At 37.5% G+C, this 20,892-nt stretch overlaps 1 protein-coding gene across 1 annotated transcript in view; it reads right to left on the bottom strand.

Moving 5' to 3' along the window:
• Window positions 1-20,892, bottom strand: part of LOC118835462 (phosphatase and actin regulator 1-like) — an 80,182-nt gene that overhangs the window by 52,178 nt on the left and 7,112 nt on the right. Inside the window, exon 3 of the mRNA XM_036742650.1 lies at window positions 945-1,091. Coding sequence (XP_036598545.1) covers window positions 945-1,091 — 147 coding nt within the window. The remainder of the gene's footprint in view (window positions 1-944; window positions 1,092-20,892) is intronic.

The following is a 20,892-nucleotide window of genomic DNA, read 5'->3' as shown; positions in this document are numbered from 1 at the left end:
CAATAAATGCTATTTTTAAAAACTTCCCCATTTTGTCCTTAAAGAGAGGGAAGAAGGACAATATTCCTAAAGTTACCGGGTAGAAGCAGAGCAATGAAGTCAGCCTAAATAAAAGCTTCTTAAGGTTACCTGTAAGGTACTAACAGCACCAATAGCTAACAGCTAGCTGCAGCAGATGGGCTTCACAGGTAAACCTTGAGCTGGTTCTATGGAGGCACTTGCAACTTGCTCAGCTCTTCATGCCTCTTCCTTCTTCTGTCCTTCCCTTCTTTCTCAGCCTCAAGTAGGATTTTCACTTATTTCCATTTAAGCCCCTTTGGTCACAGGTTAGTGATAATCACCAAAAAAAAAATCCTCTTACACATGGAGTGAAAACATCATTGCCATCATCACCATTGCTAGAGTCCTTATTTTCCCACAAACTCCTTGGCGAAACATTCATTATAATCCCTCAGAAAGCCCACATGCAGACAGGGGACCAACACTATAGCGGTGTTTCAACTGTTACCAAGTTCTGCCCTATGCTAGACCTCACACAAACTGATCTCTCCAAAGCCCTTGTCACCCAACCCACGGACTGCCCCAACCCCTTTCTAAGGTTATTTTTATTACTGATACTATTTTCCCCCTGTCTTATAGGAGGATATGACTAGGTGCGAAAAGCCATGTGTGACACTTTCAGAGAATGTCATATTTCACATGCTACTCTCCCCCCTCCCCCCTCCACAAATACATACACACACCACACACCCTCTTACTCCGGCGACACAAAGAGAGTAAGTGAAGGAGTGAGTGCAGGGCACTCTGCCTGAGCAGGTTCGGGGGCGGGGGGTGGGAAGAGGAGCGCAGCGCAGGGAGAGGAGTGGGAGATCACTGGAGGGGGCGGGGGACTGAGCGGAGGAGAGAGGAAGGGAGCAAGGAAAAGGAAAGAGGGTCGTTCTTACCTGCCCCTAGGTTAAAGGAGATCCTAGCCTCGGCGAGATACGGAGTATCGCTCTTGGACCGGACTCTCCTGATGGGCCGCCGGTCTATATCATCCTCCGAAGATGCCGCCATTAATGTGGGAGGAAGGAGCAGGGTCGCCCGGCGAGCTGAGAGGGAGAAGGAGATGGAGAGAGAGGCGGAAAAGAGGAGGAGGGGAGAGGAAGAGGCGCTCACACATAGAAAGGGGGATGGGAAGGGAGGAAGGGGGATGGGAAGGGAGAGGGAGGGGGATGGGAAGGAGGGGGAAAAGAGAGGGAAAAAGAAAAAAGAGGGAGAAACAGAGAGAAGGAGAGAATGGGGGGAAGGGAGAGAAAGAAAATCCGTTAAGGATCTATGGACTGGAGCAGAGATCAGGAAATCACTCCTTTCAGTCCAGTCCCCCCACCCACCCACCCCGCCCCTGCAGCCCTCTGCCACAGGGCAAGGGGGTTCAGTATCCTCTACTGACCCCCGCCCCTATCGTGATCCTCAGCTGTCAGCAGAGATAGGAAGCCACAGGCTTGTCCCCTGGAGGGGAAAAATAAAATTCTAAGGAAAAGATGCCCAGTCAGCAGTGTACATCTCTCCCTGCCAAATATACTTACCCTGTTCTTCATGTGTGTTCCCACACTATTATCTCAATAAACAATACTGTCCTTGTTGAAGGTGTTTTGGGTTGTTTCGCTGCTTTTGCTTTCCCTTATTAGACTCATTAAGCTGTGGTAGCCTAGATCATTGACCGCAAGGGAAGAGGTGAAAGCTGCCGCATTGGGTATATCCCTGGGTAACACTACTCTTCACCTCAGGCTGTTCAAGTGAAAATTTGACCTTTCCTGAAAAGTACAAACTCTTTTTGCCCTGATTTTCCCCGCTCAGGTTGGGGGTGGAAGCCCGAATTCATATATTTCAAGATAATTCATAACAATAATGATTTATTAATTCAATAGACATTTATCAAGTACCTATTAACTGCAAGTATGGAAGTTAGTGTGTGCATAGCACTGGTCTAGGTACTGGAGATACAAAGACTGAATGGAAAAAGTCCCTGCCCTAGAAGAGCTTATATTGTGCTGTGGTGATCCGTCCAAAAAGAAGTGCAATGAAAGGGGAGAGGGAAAGATGAAATGTCTAGAGGAAAAGTTGAGGATAGAGAAGACATTCATAAGAGGCAGGGAATCAGAGCAGACTTTCCAGAGGGACAAACTCTAGAGCTGAACCTTGAAGATCAGGATTCCAAGCCCCTTGTGGGAGGAAGGCTACTATTCAATATATGAGGGAGGCTTTTGCGAATGAATGGAAGAAGAGTAGGGAATTTGATTCTAGGGGTAGTGAGTAGTATGGTTTGTACTATAGAGTGTGCCGAGGCTGGAGATGGATTGTAAAAAGTCTTAAATGGGGAATTTGTATTTTATCTCAGGAAATAGGGAAGCATTGAAGATTTTTGAGCAGGGGAGTGACATAGTCACACCTGAGGATCAGGCAGATTATTCTGACAACTGTGTGGAGGGTAAATTGGAAGGAGGATAGACACCAGGAGAGAAGACTAGTTAGGCGATGTTTACAGTAGATGGGGCAAGAGGTACAAACTGTCCTATACTTAGAATACAAAGATACTTGGGTGAATGTTCTAGGTCTTATGTTTACTACGTGTGAGACAATAGGTTTAACCCCTATGATTCTCAGTTTCCTCACATGCAAAATGGGAATTATTTTTGTAGTTTCTAATTTACATAGTTGACAGGAGGGATGTGCTTTATAAACCTTGAAACATTAGAGAAATACTATATGAATTATTGTAATACATTCTCATAACCATCAACCTTGTTCAGGTTATATTACCTCATGCCTGGACTATTGAACTAGCTTCCTAATTGGTCTCCTTTGTCTGAATCATTCTGCACACTGTTACCAAATTAATCTTCCTTAAACACTTTCATCACCTTGTTCCCTTGATTAAAAAAAAAGTCTTCAATGTCTTCATCACCAGTAGAATAAAAATTCCTAATTCCATAGCCTTGCTTTCAAGGATTTTCAACAATATGTTCTCCACTCTACCATTTCAATCTCACCTCCTACAATACCCTTATGTGTTCTCTTCAGGTAACCTATATGGGTCTCAGTTTCTTTATCTACAAAATGAGAGAGTTGGATCTTTAAGAGTCATTCCAATTCTACCAGGCTACAATGCCATTAATCACTCCAACCAGGCATTATTCCCTCAAACTGTCTTATTCATCCATTCCTTTGCATCTATGATTAGATGTCTTCTCCCATGTGATTGGAGTATGTCTTTACTCCTACTACTCTACCCAGCTTTTCCCCCATGAAGTTTTCTTCTTTGAACTTGCAAAGCACATGTTGACACCTGGCATTTGCAAGTTGTAGGATGTAGTATGGATCAATACAAAACATATTGGCTTTGGAGTCAGGAAACCTGGGTTTGAATCATTGGATCTAGCACCTTAGGGACCTTGGACTACTTACTTTTTTCTGGGCTTCAGTTTCTTCATCTGTTGGAATAGATAACTTCTAAAGTTCCTGCTAGTTCTAGTTCTGTTATATATTGCCTTGAAGTAGTAACTAATGATATGTGTTAGTTTTGTCTGGACAATGAGGTCGAAAGCTCTTGGAGAATAAAGATGACATATTACATTTATCTCAAATTTCCTATCCCCGTTATGCACCCTCCCTCACGTCTGCCTCTTTGAATCCCTGACTTCCTTCCGGGCTCAGGTTAAATACTACCTCTGAATATAGATAGAGAAACTGAGACCCACATAGGTTAGTTGAAGAGTCCAAGTAAAGGAATTGTAGGAGGTAAGTTTGAAATGATACCGTGATACCCCAGCAACTGAGACTCTTCTCCTTTCACACTACTTTTTGATATTTCATTTTCATATACTTTGCTTTTACTTATATTTTTACATGCTGTTTCCCTCCAGAAAATGCTGTTTAAAATAATAAGGAAGTTTGAGGGAACAATGCCTGGTTGGAGTGACTAATAGTATTGTAGCCTGTTAGAGTTGGAGTGAACCTTACAGATCCAATTTTCTCATTTTGTAGATAAAGATACTGAGACCCATGTAGGTTAGTTGAAGAGAACACATAAGAGAATTGTAGGAGTTTCATTTCCAGTAGAATGTAATTTCTCTGAGGGCAGGGTGTGTGTGTGCGTGTGTGTGTGTGTAGAGATATATGTACACATATACATATATAATGTGTGTACATATATGTAATGTGTATATGTATGCATATGTATGTGTGTACATATGTAAAATTTACTTTTGCATCCCTAATATCTAGCATATAAAAGTTTCTCAATAATAAGTTATTAATAAATGCTACATAAATGTTTTTGAATTCCATCTAGTGCCTAGTTAGCTGTCATGCATATGGAAGTTATTTTTTTAAAAACTGATTAATCATTCTTAGCTTTGTGGTGAAGCAACTAGGGTTCTGGACCTGAAGTCAGGAAGATTTGAATTCAAATCCAGCCTCAGATACTTACTAGCTGTGTGACTCTGAGTCAGTCTCTTACTTAGGTCTGCCTCAGCTTCCTCATATGTAAAATGTGGCTAATAATAACACCTACATTACCAGGGTTATTGCGAGGATAAAAAATGAGATAATATTTTAAAGTGCTTTGTAAACCTTAAAGTATTTGATAAATGTTGTACTTTTATTGTTATTATGATTTGAAGTTCACCTTGATTTGATTTTTATCTCTCCTTTATGTCCTAGTTCTCCCAAAATGTATGTTTCCTTACCTGGGTGTAAATGTGAAAATCTACCTAAGATGGAAAGAGTAAAAGCAGGCCCTATTAAATCTTGCTATGAGAAACCATCACTTCTACCTTCGTGGCAAAGTGGCAACTAAAAGCTGAAAAGTTTGATGGGTCAGTGTTAGGTCATTCTCTACGCTCTTCTGTAAGCACAGCTATAGGACAGGAACCAAGTAATTGGAAGGCAAGGTTAGCATTCCTTAGTGTACTTTGAACCTGCCTGAAATAAGATTTAATACACTTACTTATTCCTACATTTTTTTCTGTTAGATTTCCTATCTGGGTTTTTCCTATAAGAGTTTCTTTCCTTTCTGTGGTGGTTGTTCTTTTATTTTATTTGGCCAATTTGTCAACCTTTTGAGCTGGTGAAAGGGGTATTGGATTACTCATGACCATGCATTCTTCCATCTTGCTGGAACTCAAACATAATTTATGTGCAGAAAAATTTCCTTGCACTTGAGCTCCCCATTCTTTCAATATTCCAGATGTTCAGGAAAATAATAGCCTCATCTTGGGTTTACTCTTCTTCTTAATAACTTAATGTACTTTGCTGCATATTATATTCATCTAGATTTTTTAGTAGCTTTTAAATAAATTGTTGAAAACAATTACAACTTCCATGCTCATCTTAGTTTTTAACACTTTTTCATTTCTTGTGGTTACCTTCCCTTCTTCCCTCAAAATGATAATATAAAATTTATTAAAACTGAATCTTCCTAGCTTACCTTCTTCAATTTCTCTTCTCTCTATTATTCTTACCCGGTACCCTTACCATAATTTCTTCCATTTATTTATCCATCATTCTGTATTTCACCATTTCTGACTGTCTTATTTCTTAAATTTACCTATTACAGTTTATTGCTTAAGTGTAAATTCTTTTCTCTTCTTCCCTGCTGTCTTCATTTGGGGTTACAATCCAAATATTTCTAAATCTCTTGATCTCTGGGATTCTACGTGTACTCTTGAAAACCTCTTATCGTGAAGCGTTCTACAACATGGAGTAATGAGAACCTCATTAGCTTTGGAGTTAAATGGAAAGGTTGAGCCAGAGCATTTCTATTTTAAAGTTCCTTGTAGCTTTAAAAGACATTATTTTTTAGAACTTCTTATGATATACCTCTAGGCATATTTTATTCTCTAAATCTTTAAACTTCATCTTCCATTTGATAGTTAGCCAAATTCGGTAAATCACATTGTATCCCTATTCCTCTCTAGAATTTTCCTACTATCTCTTCTTTTAAAAAAAAACTAGCATATAAATATATAAATGTATAATTCATATATATGTATATTCATTTATGTATATGCATATATACACATATAATTTAAGTTTTGCTGCATTTGATATGCATTCAATGTTTTATCTGATCTCACATTTCCATAAGAATCAGATTAGAAAAATTACTATAACCATTTTGTAGATTAAAAAAAATGAGGTTCAAAAAAATGCAATGCCCTGTCCCAGTCATAGTTAGTAAATGGTAAAGGAAGAGCTGGTACCCACACCCTTGATGCCAATTTGAATTCAAGCAATGGTGATATATAGATTAGTATGCAATGCTAGAGGAAGAGAATGAGAGGCAGTCAGAGGCATGTGTATACTGGAGTTGGGAGTGAGAAGAGGAGTGTGGTTCATTCTACAATTCTTCACTTTTTTTGAAGTGTTCCACAGATGATTTACCAAATAAAGTTTATCTTTTAAAGTACTGATTTTTACTATTTTTATGAAAAGTTATAAAGTCTTACCAGGCTTCCTAAAACAAAATAACTTAACCTCTTAGTAACTCAAGGTTATTATGATGATCATTAATTATCTTACCATATTATAATTCAGTATTTTTCTATCTCCTCCATATTTTGTTATGCCATACCATTTGTTATTTCTGCTTTTGGTACCTGGCTCTAGCAGCCCTTCCCTTGCTAATCTACTGTAGTCTGAACAATCACATAACCAGTCCCACTAAAACTGTGTATAAATGATGAGCTAATAAGCTTTTCAAGCTATGAATAGACTGAGGGATACTTCTGGGCAGTAAACTTAAGAATTTTATTGCAAATTTGGGATAACTATTTTAGTATCTAAAAGACATTAAGAAAACCCTTTTTAACCTTCATGGATTATGTCCTGAATGGTTGAAAGTGATAGAAGGTTACTCTTTGGATAAGTGGAATATCCTTGTAAATAATGATTTGATGAAGATGAAAGATAAAGTCTATGTCTATATGCACAGTTTGGGGTTGTTTCTTGCCATTTTAAAAATGAAAATATTTTAATTGACTTTATTTGTCAGTCAAAATATAATATTGTTATAGGCACAACCTAAGAGCATGCCTACTAACTTCTAGAAGCACAGATACAGACATGTATACACATGTGGCATATATACATGTGTACTTGCATATATACATATAATGTATGCTATAATATATGCATACATGTGCTAATATGTGTACATGTACATACGTATGTAAATACATATGTACATACACATGCATACATATACATACACATATATGTTAGAAAGTGTGTAAAGTGAATACAATATGCTATGTGATCAGAGGAGAAATCTCTTCCAAATGACAAAGGAGAGAAGTACCACAGGAATACTGGATGATTTCAAGGAGAAAGTGATATTTGACCTGTGCCTTAAAAGGTGGAAAAGAATCAATTGATAGGAGTCAACTTGATCCAAATCAACAAACATTGATTGAGTATCTATTTTATGCAAGCTCCATGTTTTGGAGAAACAAAATCTAGATAATAATAATAATAGCAAATATGTATATGGTGCTTACTATATGCCAGGCACTGTGCTAAGGGCTTTACAATTATTATTTTGTTTGATCCTCACAATCACCCTGGGAGGTAAGTCTTATTATTTATCCCCATTTTACAAGTGAGGAGGCTGAGGCAAAAAAAATTAAGTGACTTGCCCAGAGTCACACGCTAGTAAGTGTCAGAAGCTGGATTTGAATTCAGGTCTCCTTGATTCCAGACCTGGCACTCTATCTACTGACCCACTAGATGTACTACCTAACCACAAGGAACTTAGAATGAATAGATAGAGAAGAGACAATACAGAAAGTATAGTTCAGGGAAAAGAATTATGGGATAATATTCCACTGTATGTATTTGAGATTACCTTCTGAAAGCCAACTGAACCCATCCCCTTCATTCTGAGGAAGCCAAACTTTGGGAAGGTGCAACTTTCCTCTTTAGAGTAGTCTAACCCTGGTTTTATATCAGCTAGCTTTAAATTCTTGTGAGAGAAAGTAAACTAACTCATGCTAAATGGACACATTGAGAGAAATTGAAACCTGAGGTTCTATGATTTTGGAGAAGCTTCAGCGATAAGATCTTAAGTGTTGGGCACTGATAAAAGATTTCTCATTCCTTTCTGGCAAAACTAGGAAATTACATTTGAATCTTTATTTTGTAGTGCTATAGAAAATAACCAAAGCAAATTTGAAAACATCTTTAATTACAATACACATAATTTTGGTGTCAGAGGAATATAATATAATAAATAATACTAAAACGTCCTTGGGGGGGGTGAGGGGTGCTATGTTATAGAAACAAGGCACTGAGTAGTTTTTTTTTTAATTATCCAGGAGTTCCTTTATCCATTCACCCAACTCCACAGAATTTTAGAACTTTAAGGTCTAAAGAGATCATCTAACCCAATCCCCTCATTATAGGGAATAATAAATCAAAGCCCAGAAGATGGTAGCAACTGAGTCAAGACCATTTGCCTAATAAGTCTGAGAGATAGGAGAAGATCTCAGCTCTCCCAATTACTAGGCTTAGGGGGCATATGAATTTGCATGATCGGAAGGAATATGAGCAATGATGAGGCACCAGATCGTTCCACTTTGGTCATTCCATATGAAACAGATGGGTATCCAGAGAATTGCATTGTACCCCCTGAAAATTACAAAACCTAAAGGAAAGCTCCCAGAGTTTTTGAAGGTCTCTCTAGATTTGCAGAAGGATGTGGGAAAGGGAAAAAAAAAGATGTAGACTGATTGCGCTCTTCAGTCTTGAAGGAAATAGCTACATAGATAAAATCATAAATGCATAGAGTTTTGAAGTATTTGAACTCTGTTTCTGGGTGACTTCCATTCTTCCCCGATCAGTACCTCCTCTCCCTTTCCTTGACCTCAGGCTGCTGAACTCCAAACAAGAACATGCACATAGAAATTCTCAGTTCTTTTCTCTTATCAGAGGGAAGCACTCATGTGAATCTTTTCCCAAAGCATAGACTCTCTTGCTTTCTTCCATTAGGCAGAGTATCAAGGAAGTTATGTCTCAGAACACACTGGGCATGGAGAGAGGGAAAATTATATTTCACTGTCAATATGTTGATTAGTTGGAAAACAAAATAAAATACGCTGATATTTATATGCTCAAAATGACCATTTGTGACATATGGTTCATTTCCCCAAACTTATTTTTGGGCATTTTAAGTAATAATAAAAGCAAGCTGTATTCCTGATTTCTGTGCTTGTTACGTGAATAAGCCTTAATGGAGGGCCTATAATTAATGAAATATTGCTAGTCTCAATTTTGAAGTTTAAAAGCTGAATCCTAGGTTGGATTAGCTGGCCTCCGAGGCTCCTTACAACTTAGAGACAGATTCTGTGATATTTTAAACTCAGGTCATGTAAAAATTTCTTCATGTGTACAAGTCATGACTTGTCCTTAATAATATTCTCCTTCTAAAGTGCGTTAGGCTGTTGTGCTAGTGCATTAGTATGTAGTGTATTGGCATCCTGGCCTGAAAACAAGAGGCAGCATGTTGGAATCTTGCCTAGGATCCTTCTCATAAGAGCCCACCTTGAGTAATAATAGTAACAGCTGATTTGATATAATGCTTGACATGATCTCATTTGAGCCTCACAACACTGAAGATATCACCATTTTCATTTCACAGATGAGGAAACCGAGGCATAGAGGGGTTAAATGAATTGTTTTTGGTCTCATAGCTAGCAAATGATAAATAAAGGGAGGCCTCAAACTTAGGTCATCTTCTTAACTACAAGTCCAGAACTCTATCTGCTGAGATCCATTGCCTCAGTGAGGGAGAGAACACCAGACTTATTATAATCAGGGAATCTGGGTTCTATTCCTGACTTTGTCACTAACAACCTATGTGAGTTTTACTTCTCTTGGCTTCATCTCACTTTTCTCATTTAAAAATGAAAGGAATTTGACTAGATAATTTCTAAGGATACTCCCAGGTTGAAAATTTAATTATTCTGTGAATTATTCTTTTAGAGAGAAGTGAAGTCTGGCCACCATTTCTCAGCATATAATAAAGTATAAAATATTACAAGAAGAAATAAGACAGATATGGCAAAGGTAGGAATATATATATATATATATATATATATATATATATATATATATATTTGGGACAGAAGAAGTGTGAATTAAATCAGTTCTTTTAATTCTGTTTTAAACTGTACTGACAGTAGATTGGTATGATCACCTCATAAGGTATAAATCAGAAATACTCTGAGGAAAAATATGGCATGGCACATTATTAACCATTGATATAACTAGTGAAATAGTCTCTTGCTCCTACGGCTAATATTTTCTCTTTGGGCAAAAGAAAACATGGTAAAATATGATTTTGTCACATCTATGTCATTATTTCATATACGTAACCTGATCATATAAGGATGGAATGAATTAACAAATGCAAAGTGCTTCGCAAATCATAAAGCACTAGTGAGTAGAGTGCTGGTCCCAGAGTCAGGAAGACCTGAGTTCAAATCCTTTTTCAAACACTTACTACCTGTGTGACCCTGGGGAAGTTACTTAATCTCTGCCTAAGGTTCCACAACTGCAAAATAGGAATAATAGTATCACCTACCTCCCAGAATTATTGTGAGGATACAGTGAGAAAATATTTACAAAGCATTTAGCAGTGCCAGGCACATAGTAGGTATTTAATAAATATTTCCCCCTTCTCTGACTCCCTCCTCTCCCCCATCCCTCCTTTTTTTCTTTCTTCCTTCCTTCCTCCCTCCCTTCCTTCCTTCTTTCTTTCCTTCCTTCTTTCCATCTTAAATCTTAAAAACTATATAAACTATTATTATTATGTCATTGTAATAAAGCCAGATTATCTAAAAACAAAGAAGTTCACATTTTGTTTAAAATATTCTTCTTTAGAGACATGATCCTTTCTTGCAGATGGTTGGTAATTGAAAATCTAGAGGGAAGAAAGCCACAGAACTTGTGTATAACTTTAAAGGATAAAGTGATCTTAAAGTTCGAGAAAAAGCAGATATGATGTTTGTTGCAGGAGGCAGGGGGAGGGGGAGATGCAGTTCTCAGTTATACTCTCCTCTCTTTTGATTTCTGTTGCATGTAGAGAAAAGACAAGTTCCAGATGACAAGACCTAGATAAGAGCCTCAGCTTAACCATTTCCCTGCTGTACGATATTAAGCAAGTCATTTAATATCTTCGAATTTAATTTTACTCATCTCTAAGAAGGGAATTATAACATTTGTACAGTATACACGACAAGGTCATTCTTGGTAACCACACATATTGTCATAAAACATGACACTCAACTTTTAATAAAAATGATAATAATCACTCACAGTTGAAGAGCTTTATAAAGCACTTTCTTTACAAGAATACTATGAGATGGATAGAATAAGTATCATCTTCATTTTATATTTAACAATACTGCTACTCAAAGAGGTAAATTGTTCTTGGTCCTTGTCTAAGGTCACACCAATGCAATTTGTAGAATGACAACTAGAAAGCCAGATATTCTGACTTGATATTTGGTACTTTTTGCATTAGGCTGTATTGCCTCTAATGAAAAAAAATATTTCTTTTGGTTTTTTGTTTATAATTAAGATATAAAAAAGCTAGTGCTTTATCAGTTGTAAATCACCTTATAAATAACTTATTTTGTCCTCACAATAATCCTAGGAAGTGGGTGCTACTATTATCCCTATTTTACAGATGAGAAAACTGAGGTAGACAGAAGTTAAATGATTCATCCAGGGTCACATAGCTAGCTCATTTCTAAGACTGGATTTGAACTCAGGCCTTCCTTATACCAGGTCCATCACTTTATCCACTGTGCCACCTAGGTCCATAAAATGATGATATGTATGTTGAGGTGTTTGAACAAAGATGCCTAGCTGTCTCCCTTGTAGGAAGCTCTCCTTGAAATACACAGGTGAAGCACTATCAGTTTGGGAATTCCTTTCAATGATATAGATCTCAACTCATCTGTGCCTGCCCATGCGGTTAATTCTTGTCTATTCTCTCCCAAGGACTTGTCACATGTTGTCTACCCAATATGCTGGAGGTCTTCCTTACTTTACTTCAGTATCATGAGGGTATCAGTGAAGCACTCTGGTTGACTAGTAACCATTCCTTGCTCTTATAGCCTATCTTCTATTTCTGTCATAGAGTTTCTTGATGGTATACTTTACTCCTATTTTACTTTGGAGTACTTCAGTTATGTGCAACAGACTGTTCATACTTACTATATGCTGTTCCATTGGCCTCTATGTGACATACAGCTTTAGTTCTTCAGAGGAAGGGATGTTATGCAGGTCATTACCATATAGTAACACTGGAAAAATGTTAGGATTGAAACGATGCATTTTGGATTTCGTAAGAAGTTTGGTATTAATAAAAGAACTTTATAATTTCCTGAAATTAATCCAACTTGGTCTCATCTTGCTTTCCAACTCTGGGTTAATCTCATTATACATCTATCTGTCTCAGATATACATACTGTTTGACAAGCTTTATAGAGTTTCCATCTAAACGCAGGTTGGAATATGGGTAATGGAAATTATTTATCCACTTGGTGTTCTCTGTGTGGATGGGTAGGCAAAACTTCTTGGATGATGGCAGATGTAGTCCAGGAAGCTCTACAATATCCTGGGAATTGATACAGTCAATACAATGTCATCTACGAATAAGATCATCTTTTTGTTTTTATTTTTTTTTCAGAGGGGAAGGTAGGGCAATTGGGGTTAAGTGACTTGCCCAAGGTCACACAGCTAGTAAGTGTGTCAAGTGTCTAAGGCCAGATTTGAACTCAGGTACTCCTGACTCCAAGGCCAGTGCTCTACTCACTGTGCCACCTAGCTGCCCCCAAATAAAATCATCTTGAAAGCCTCACCATCACCAGAAAATGTTGCCTCAACCTGAACTCTGGACAAGATTTCCTTCAACAGAGGGATGAATACTTTAGGTGAGAACATATCTTCCATCCTCGGATTTTGATTAAGTGTCATCGAACAAGGCTATTTCTATTGTTCAACTATACAAGGAATTCTGAATGAACTTTTTATATAATTGAAGACAACTTCCTATAAAAAGCCTGAATCAAATGGTTATTTTTTTAGAATTGATAAATCAATTAAAAAGCATGTATTAATCACCTCCTCTATGCTTGGTACTATTCTAGGTGCTGGGAACTAGATACAATAAGCAAAAAAGCTCCCTACTTCCAAGTAGCGTATTTTTTACATCTTTCAATTAATTATGAAATTTAAAGAGATGATCCATTATTGTATATTGCTGGCTTGTTCTATAAAGCTAGTTGGTTGTCTATTAATATTCTTATCAAGGATGCCTTAAACTTGTACAGAGATAATTCTCAAAAGTATTTTGTATAGATGAGAGAGTAGGTACTCTCATTTATCCTTTTTTGGCATTAATAAAATCTGTGATTTTCCCTAGTACCTTTGATATTTTTCCCTAATTCAGATACCTCGTATACCAGTTAATAAATGCCTTCACAATTGTGCTGCCTTCAGCATGGATCTCCATATATGTTTGGTTCGATTTGGCTTCTTTTCCATCTTTGTTCACTCCCCCACCACCCCTTTCCCCCGCCCTGGCAATATCAACCTTCTCTTTTAGCACCTTGGGTATTGTGATGGTAGGGTCCAAGTGTGGTAGCTCCACCATCTTTGATGGAAAATTCAAATTTGCTGAAATTACTTTTGCAAATCTTTTCTGTTTTTCTTATGTTTGCTATCCTTCTATTTTCATCCGTGAATGCCCCCTGGAATACCTTTTCTTGGTTAAATATCTTGCCATACTTTATTGAAACTGATTTTGCCCTTCCTAGCTTCTCCTTGCCATATGATACAATGCTTTTCATCATCTTTCTCTTTAAGACTTTGCAGACTGGTTTATATTCTAAACTGGTATTTCCTTTGGCAACCATTTCTCTCCATTTGGCAAGTAAGTCAGATGTTTACTGACTAAGATACTTTCTGGAATCTTTTGATCTCCTTGTTGTGGCAATTAATTTACATTTGTTACAGTTTTGGATGAAAGTATTATAGTAACTTTGAATGTCAATTTAAACAATTGTTTTTTTAAAATTAATTCAATATCTAATTATTTTAATTGCACTAAATATCCTTTTTTGTTCTTTTTTAAAAGGTTTTTTTTTACAAATTTGAATCTCCTATGATGAGATGATCTGATTTTACATAGTATATAACTGATGCAGATAATTCTCTCATCAATAATAATTTTTTGAGAGAGGTAATTAAGCCTTTTAAAGGTTAATAATTGTAGGCTTGTAGATTCAACCGACAAAAATATTATATTCATATTTTAAACATGAAAATGTATAGGAACATAAACAAATATATGAGTAGATGTTCCTGAGCACCTTTTTCTTTCTTGTTCTCATGTTCTCTTGACCCCAAGCAGTACACACATACAGAGATCATGCACTATTATAACGTTTATGCTAAGTTTCCAAAACACTTTCTGTCAATTCTGAGGCCAACATTCTGGTCTTGATTAAAGGAGGAAAAAAGATTAAATTGTGCTATGCAAAGCAATTTCTTTCCACGCCTGTCACCTATCAAATTTAGTCACCAAACAGTGCATAAACAACTAAATGTAACAGAAGATCTTACAGTGTGGTTTCAGAAATAAAGTAAGATCTATTTTTAACCAGCTCTGTCTGAATACTTTCCCCCTCTTTTATTCTGCAACATGCTATGATTCTGTGGACTGATCAAGTTACATTTTCTGCCATTTCTTTAGGATGTATCAACAACTGTTAATCTAGAATTTGAGTTTTGATGAAAACAGGCTAGAATTCAAAATAATATTGATGCTTTCAAAAGCTCAATTTATGCAAACATTTCAAGTGGACTTGCAACCCTTTGGAATCTATAAATACTCTCAGTGCAATCATCAGAAAAAAAGAAGTTAATTCATCTAAATAAACCCAAATCCAAGGTGGGGCCAAATTGAATTCACATCAAATTGAACTCTCTATTGAAGAATATCATACTATATCAAGATTCTAATGTAGGAAAGCCAAAATGACAGATTAGAGGTAGCAACCCAGCTGAACTCTCCCAATATTCCTCTTCAAACAACTTTAGAATAACATAACAAATAGAATTATGGAGAGACATAGACAATAAAGGGTCAGGATGAGACATTTTTCTAGCTGAAGACAACTTAGGAGATCAGCCGGAGAGGTCTGTGACATGAAGGTGACAGCTGGCCTGGAGCACACATGGTACTAGCATCAGCAGTAGGCCTTGGAGGAACCACAGTGGTAGCAACACCAGCAATGTCCAGAACTCTCAGCTAATATATGGTAAGCAGATTGGACAACTGATCAGAAAGAGACTAGAGGCAATTCTAAGCTGATACTAGGTGCAGGACCTGGAGCTATTTGGAAACTTCATTGCTCACATACAGCTCTGGGGCACATTTTCAGAGCAGAGAGGAGTACTGGCGCTTGATCAAAAGGAACAGGGTCCCTGGGTCTAGGGTAGAGAGGACTACTATTGCTTATGGCTGCAGGGGTGCAGGGGCCCATCCTGGGTAAAGACCAGAGCACAGACCAGGAGAATTATGCTCATATCTCTTTCCACATCACAACACCTTAGAAGCATTAAAAACTTCCAAACTCCAAAAACTAGGTCTGAAAACAGCACCACAGAAAAACCCTGAATCTTGGAACAGTGCCCAACACCCACCCAGGTAAGCAGAGCCCAACTTTAACATAAAGTTCATATTCAAGAAAAAGGCTGGAAAAAATGAGCATACAACAAAAAAGAACCTGACCATAAATTAGCTTCCATGGTGCAAGGAAGATCAAGACACAAACTCAGAATAAAACAATGTAAAAAACAGCTACAAGCAAAGCCTAAAGGGGGAAAAAAACCCAAGTTGTACATAAGTGTAACAAAAATTCCTAGAAGAGTTAAAGAAAGAGACAATAGAGGTAGAAGTAAAATTGGGAAAACAAATGAGAGTGATGCAAAAAAAAATTACGAAAAGAGAATTAACAACCCAGTAAAAGAGATACAAAAAAATACTGAAGAAAACAAACACCCTAAAAATAGAGTCAGCTAAAGGATAAAAAGGTATAAAGATTTATTGAAGAAAAAGGCTCCTTAAAAAGCAGAATTGGCCAAGTGGAAAATGATATACAAAAACTCAATGAAGAAAATAATTGCTTAAAAACTAAAATTGGGCAACTGGAAGCTAATGACTGCATGAAACATCAAGAAACAATAAAACAAAGTGAAAAGACTGAAACAATAGAAAAAAATGTGAAATATCTCATTGGAAAAACAACAGACCTAGAAAACAGATTGAGGAGAGATGATTTAAGAAGTATTAGGCTACCTGAAATCTGTGATAAAAAGGGGCCTAGACCCTTCAAGAAATTACAAATGTAAACTGTCCCAATATCTTAGATTCAGAGAGTAAAATAGAAATTGAAAGAATCCACCAATCATCCCCTGAAAGAGATCCCAAAATGAAAACTCTTAGAAATCTTGTAGCAAAATTCCAGAGCTCTTAGGTCAAGGAGAAAATATTTCAAAAAGTCAGAAAGAAACAATTCAATTATCATGGAACTACACTACAGTCAGGATCACACAAGATTTAGCAGCTTCCATGTAAAGGAGTGGAAGGCTTGGAAGGATATTTCAGAAAGGAAAGGAGATAGAATTACAATCAAGAATAACCTTCCCAGCAAAATTTGAGTATAATCCTTCAGGGGAAAATGAATGTTTAACGAAATAGTTGGCTTTCAAGAATTCCTGATGAAAAGACCAGAGATGAATAGAAATTTGACAGTCAAACGTGACTCAAGAGAAGCACAAAAAGGTCAACATGAAAGAAAAATCTTAAGACTTAATAAGTTTAAACTGTTTACGTTCCTATATGGAAAAATGATAAATGTGGCTCCTAGGAACCTTATCATTATTAAGGCAATTAAAAATCTGCATAGAGGGCACAAGTATGAATTGATTTTGTTGTGATGATCTCAAAAAGATGAAAGAGTAAGAAAAAAGGATGTAGTGGAAGAAGGGAGAAAAATTGGGGAAATTATCTTACATAAAAGTGGTGTGCAAGGAAGAGTTTTTACAGTGTATAGGAAAATGGGGAGAATGAGCAAGACTTGAACCTCATTAGTTCAAAGAGGGAAGTTTCTCTGATAAAGGCCTCATTTCTCAAATCTATAAGGAACTGAGTCAAACTTAAAAATAAGAATCATTCCCCAACTGATAAATGGTCAAAGGATATGAATAGGGAGTTTTCAGAAGAAAAAATCAAAGCTATCTATAGTCATGAAAAAATGCTCTAAATCACTAGTGATTACAAATTAAAACAATTCTGGGGTGCCACCTTACATCTATCAGATCAGCTAACATGACAAACAAAGAAAATGACGAATGTTGGAGGGGATATGGAAAAATAGTAACTCAAATACATAGCTAGGGGAGTTGTGTACCCTGAGTTCTTGTTTCTGCCAGTAGAGTTCTCTGGTAGGTCCAGAGGCTTCTAGGGAAGCCCTGAAGGCTTCAGGTATGGGACTCAGGGAAAAACTGTCAGCTGAAGACCAGTTTAGCTAAGTTCCAAGAGCTTCATCACCATAAAGTTGCTACAAAGTGATATGTTTTAGGCCACAGAAACTCAAAAGACTGTCAACTAAAGGAATAAAGGATCTATGATTTCTGTGTGAGTAGAAGGAATACCCGTAGGTATTCCACCTAGGGCAGCTAGGTGGCATAGTGGATAGAGCACTGGGCCTGGAGTCTGGAAGATCTGAGTTCAAATTCAGCCTCAGGCACTTACTACTTGTATGACCCTGGGCAAGTTACACTATACTATTTATCTCAGTTTCCTTATCAGTAAAATGAGCTGGAGAAGGAAATGGCAAATTACTCTGGTATCTACCAAGAAAACCCCAAATAAGGTCACAAGAGTTGAACAGGACTGAAACAACTGAATGAACACTGGGAATCCCACGATCAAAGAGTCACAGATCCTTGAAGTAATAAAATATTACAAATCCTATTCTCTAGAATAAAGCTTGTCCATTGTTATAAATCTTGGACAAACAATGCAAATGAATTCAGAATTGAATAGGAAGAAGAGAGTAGATTGGATTGCCTTTAGGAAATTGTGAAGCTTCTTTAAAGTCCTTGGACTTCTCTTAGAAAAAATAGAGTCACCACTTTATATCAATATTCTACCAGTGTCATTGTATGACTGAGAGTCGTAGAACAATGATAGTCTCTGAAAAATTAAAAATGACATCAAAAAAAGAGCAATGGAGGGGTACCTGGTATGCGTAAGCAGGCTGCAACATGTAACAAATAAAGAACATAGAAACTGAGCTAAAATAAAGGATGCCATTGCAGAAACAAATAATAAAAAGGGAGGGAGGTGTGTGGTCATGAGGTGAGACTGAAGGATAACCAGTAGATACACTATGTATTCCTTTAATATTCTTGTGATAACTGTAGAAAATGAAAAAGGTCAATTGATCAATATTTATTAAGCACCTACTCTGTGCCAGTAGCTAAGTGCTATAGATAGTAAAAGAGGAAAAAGATGATCATGCCCTTAAGGAGCTTACCATCTAATGGAGGAGACAATGTACAAACAAATATTTAAAATATATAGAAATATATACAATGTAAGTGATACACAGGATAAATGGGAAATAATTAACAGAGGGAAGGCTTTAGAATTAAGAGGGCTTGGGGAAGGCTTCCATTAAAAAAATGGGATTTCTGTTGGGACTTAGAGGAATCTAGGAAGGTCAGTAGGTAAAGCAAAAAAGCTTTCTAGGGATGGGAAACAGCCAGAGAAAATGCCTGGAGCCAAGAGAGGAAGAGACAGGCAGAGGGAGAGGGAGAGAGACAGAGACAGAGACAGAGAGAGACACACAGAGAGACATAGAGAGAGAGACACACACACACAGACAGAGATAGAGACAGAGACAGAGACCAAGAGACAGAGAGAAACTGCATTGTTGCTGTAACAGCCAGGAGGCCAGTGTCATTAGATCAAAGAGTACATGTGAGGAGGGAGTAAGGTGTAAGAAGACTGGAAAGGTAGGAGGTGGCTAGGTAATGAAGTGCTTTGAATAGAAAACACAGCACTTTATATTTTATCCTGGAGGCAACAGGGAGCCACTGGACTTTATTGAGTAGACATGATCATACTTATACTTTAGGAAAACCATAATAGTGACTGAATGGAGGATGGATTGGAGGCAGGCAGACCCATCAGTAGGCAATGGCAATATTCAGGGCGGGAAGTGATGAAGGTTTGAAGTAGGATGGTGGCCATAGTGTCAGAAGAGAGAAGGTGGAATATTCATGAGATGTTGCAAAAGTTTAATTGTGAAATAAACAGACCTTAGTAACAGATTGAATAAGGTTAGGGGGCGGGGGATGGGAAAGTGAGAGAGAATGAGGAGTGAAGGATGGCTCCTACATTTCAAACTCCAGGAGCTGAGAGGAAGACCTTGTCCTCTGGTGCTGGGGTTAGGGGGAAAGATAATGAATTTCATTTTGGAAAAATTGGATGTCCAGTTCAAAATGTCTGAAAAGCAGTTGGAGGTATGAGATTAGAGGTCAGCATTTTAGCATAAGGGCAGCTAGGTGCCACAGCAGATAGAGTCAGGAGGATCTGAGTTCAAATCTGATCTCAGATATTTACTAGCTGTGTGACCCTGGGCAAGTCACTTATCCCCAACTGCCTCAATAACAACAACAAAATGAATCGTTAGCATAGAGATGGTAATTAAATCTATGGGAGTTGATGAAATCACTAAGATAAAATAGTATAGAGGAAGAATAGAAGAGGGTGCAGGAAAGAACCCTGAGGTTAGAAGGTGTAATATGAAAGAAGATGCAGAAAGGGAAACAGAAGGAACATTCAAATGTGTGGGAGAAGAACCAGGAAAGATGGTGTCCTTAAAACCTAGAGACAAGAGGGTATCAAGAAGGAGAAAGAGTTAAAGGCTGCGGAGAGGTCAAATGAAATGAGGATTGAGAAAAAGCCATTGGATGTGGCAACTAAGAAAGCATTGGTAACTTTGGAAAGAGCAGTTTTGGTGGAATGATAAGGTCAAAAATCAGATTATGAGGACATAATAGAATGGGATGAAAGAATGTGGAGGCACCCATTGCAGTTGACCTTTTCAAGGAGTTTAGCTACAAAGGGCAGAAGATATATAGGAATGGAAGGATCAAGTGAAAGCATTTTGAGAATAAGGGAGACATGGGCATATTTTAAGCAGTAGAGAATGAACCAACAGACAGGGAACGTTTGAAAATGAATGAAAGAGGGGAAAGAAGTAATCTGTGGGATGAGATGGGATGGAATGGGATCACTTGAACAAGTAGAGGGGTCAGCTTTGGTAAGAAGTCAGGTCATAACATGAGAAAAAAGTTAAAGAAAAAAATATTGGCAGAAGGCACCTGAGTGATAGAAGAGAAAGAGGGGAAAAGAGAGAGTTCATGATTGAATGGCCTCAATTTTTTTCTATAGAATATGAAGCAAGGTTCTCATCTGAGAGAGTGGGGGAGGTGGAGCCATAGGAAGTTTGAGGAGGGATTAAAAGGTTTGGAAGAGCCATTATGGAGAGTAGGCTAGTGAGTTGATAAAGGAGGTATGTATGGTAGGATTGCCTGGTAGCAAACTTCTGGGAAGATATAAACAAGAGTTAGAAACGGAAGAAATGAATGAGTCATTCTGTATTGATGGAAGAAACATCCACAATTATGAGATAATAAATCCAAGAATACTTGAATACTCCCCAAAATGGAAAAAAAAATTGGGACAAAGAGAGCTTGAGT

The sequence above is a fragment of the Trichosurus vulpecula genome, chromosome 1 (assembly GCF_011100635.1).
Source record: "Trichosurus vulpecula isolate mTriVul1 chromosome 1, mTriVul1.pri, whole genome shotgun sequence".
NCBI lineage: Eukaryota > Metazoa > Chordata > Mammalia > Diprotodontia > Phalangeridae > Trichosurus > Trichosurus vulpecula.
Note: the sequence above shows the minus strand (reverse complement) of the source record. Positions and strands in the feature narration are given on the sequence as shown.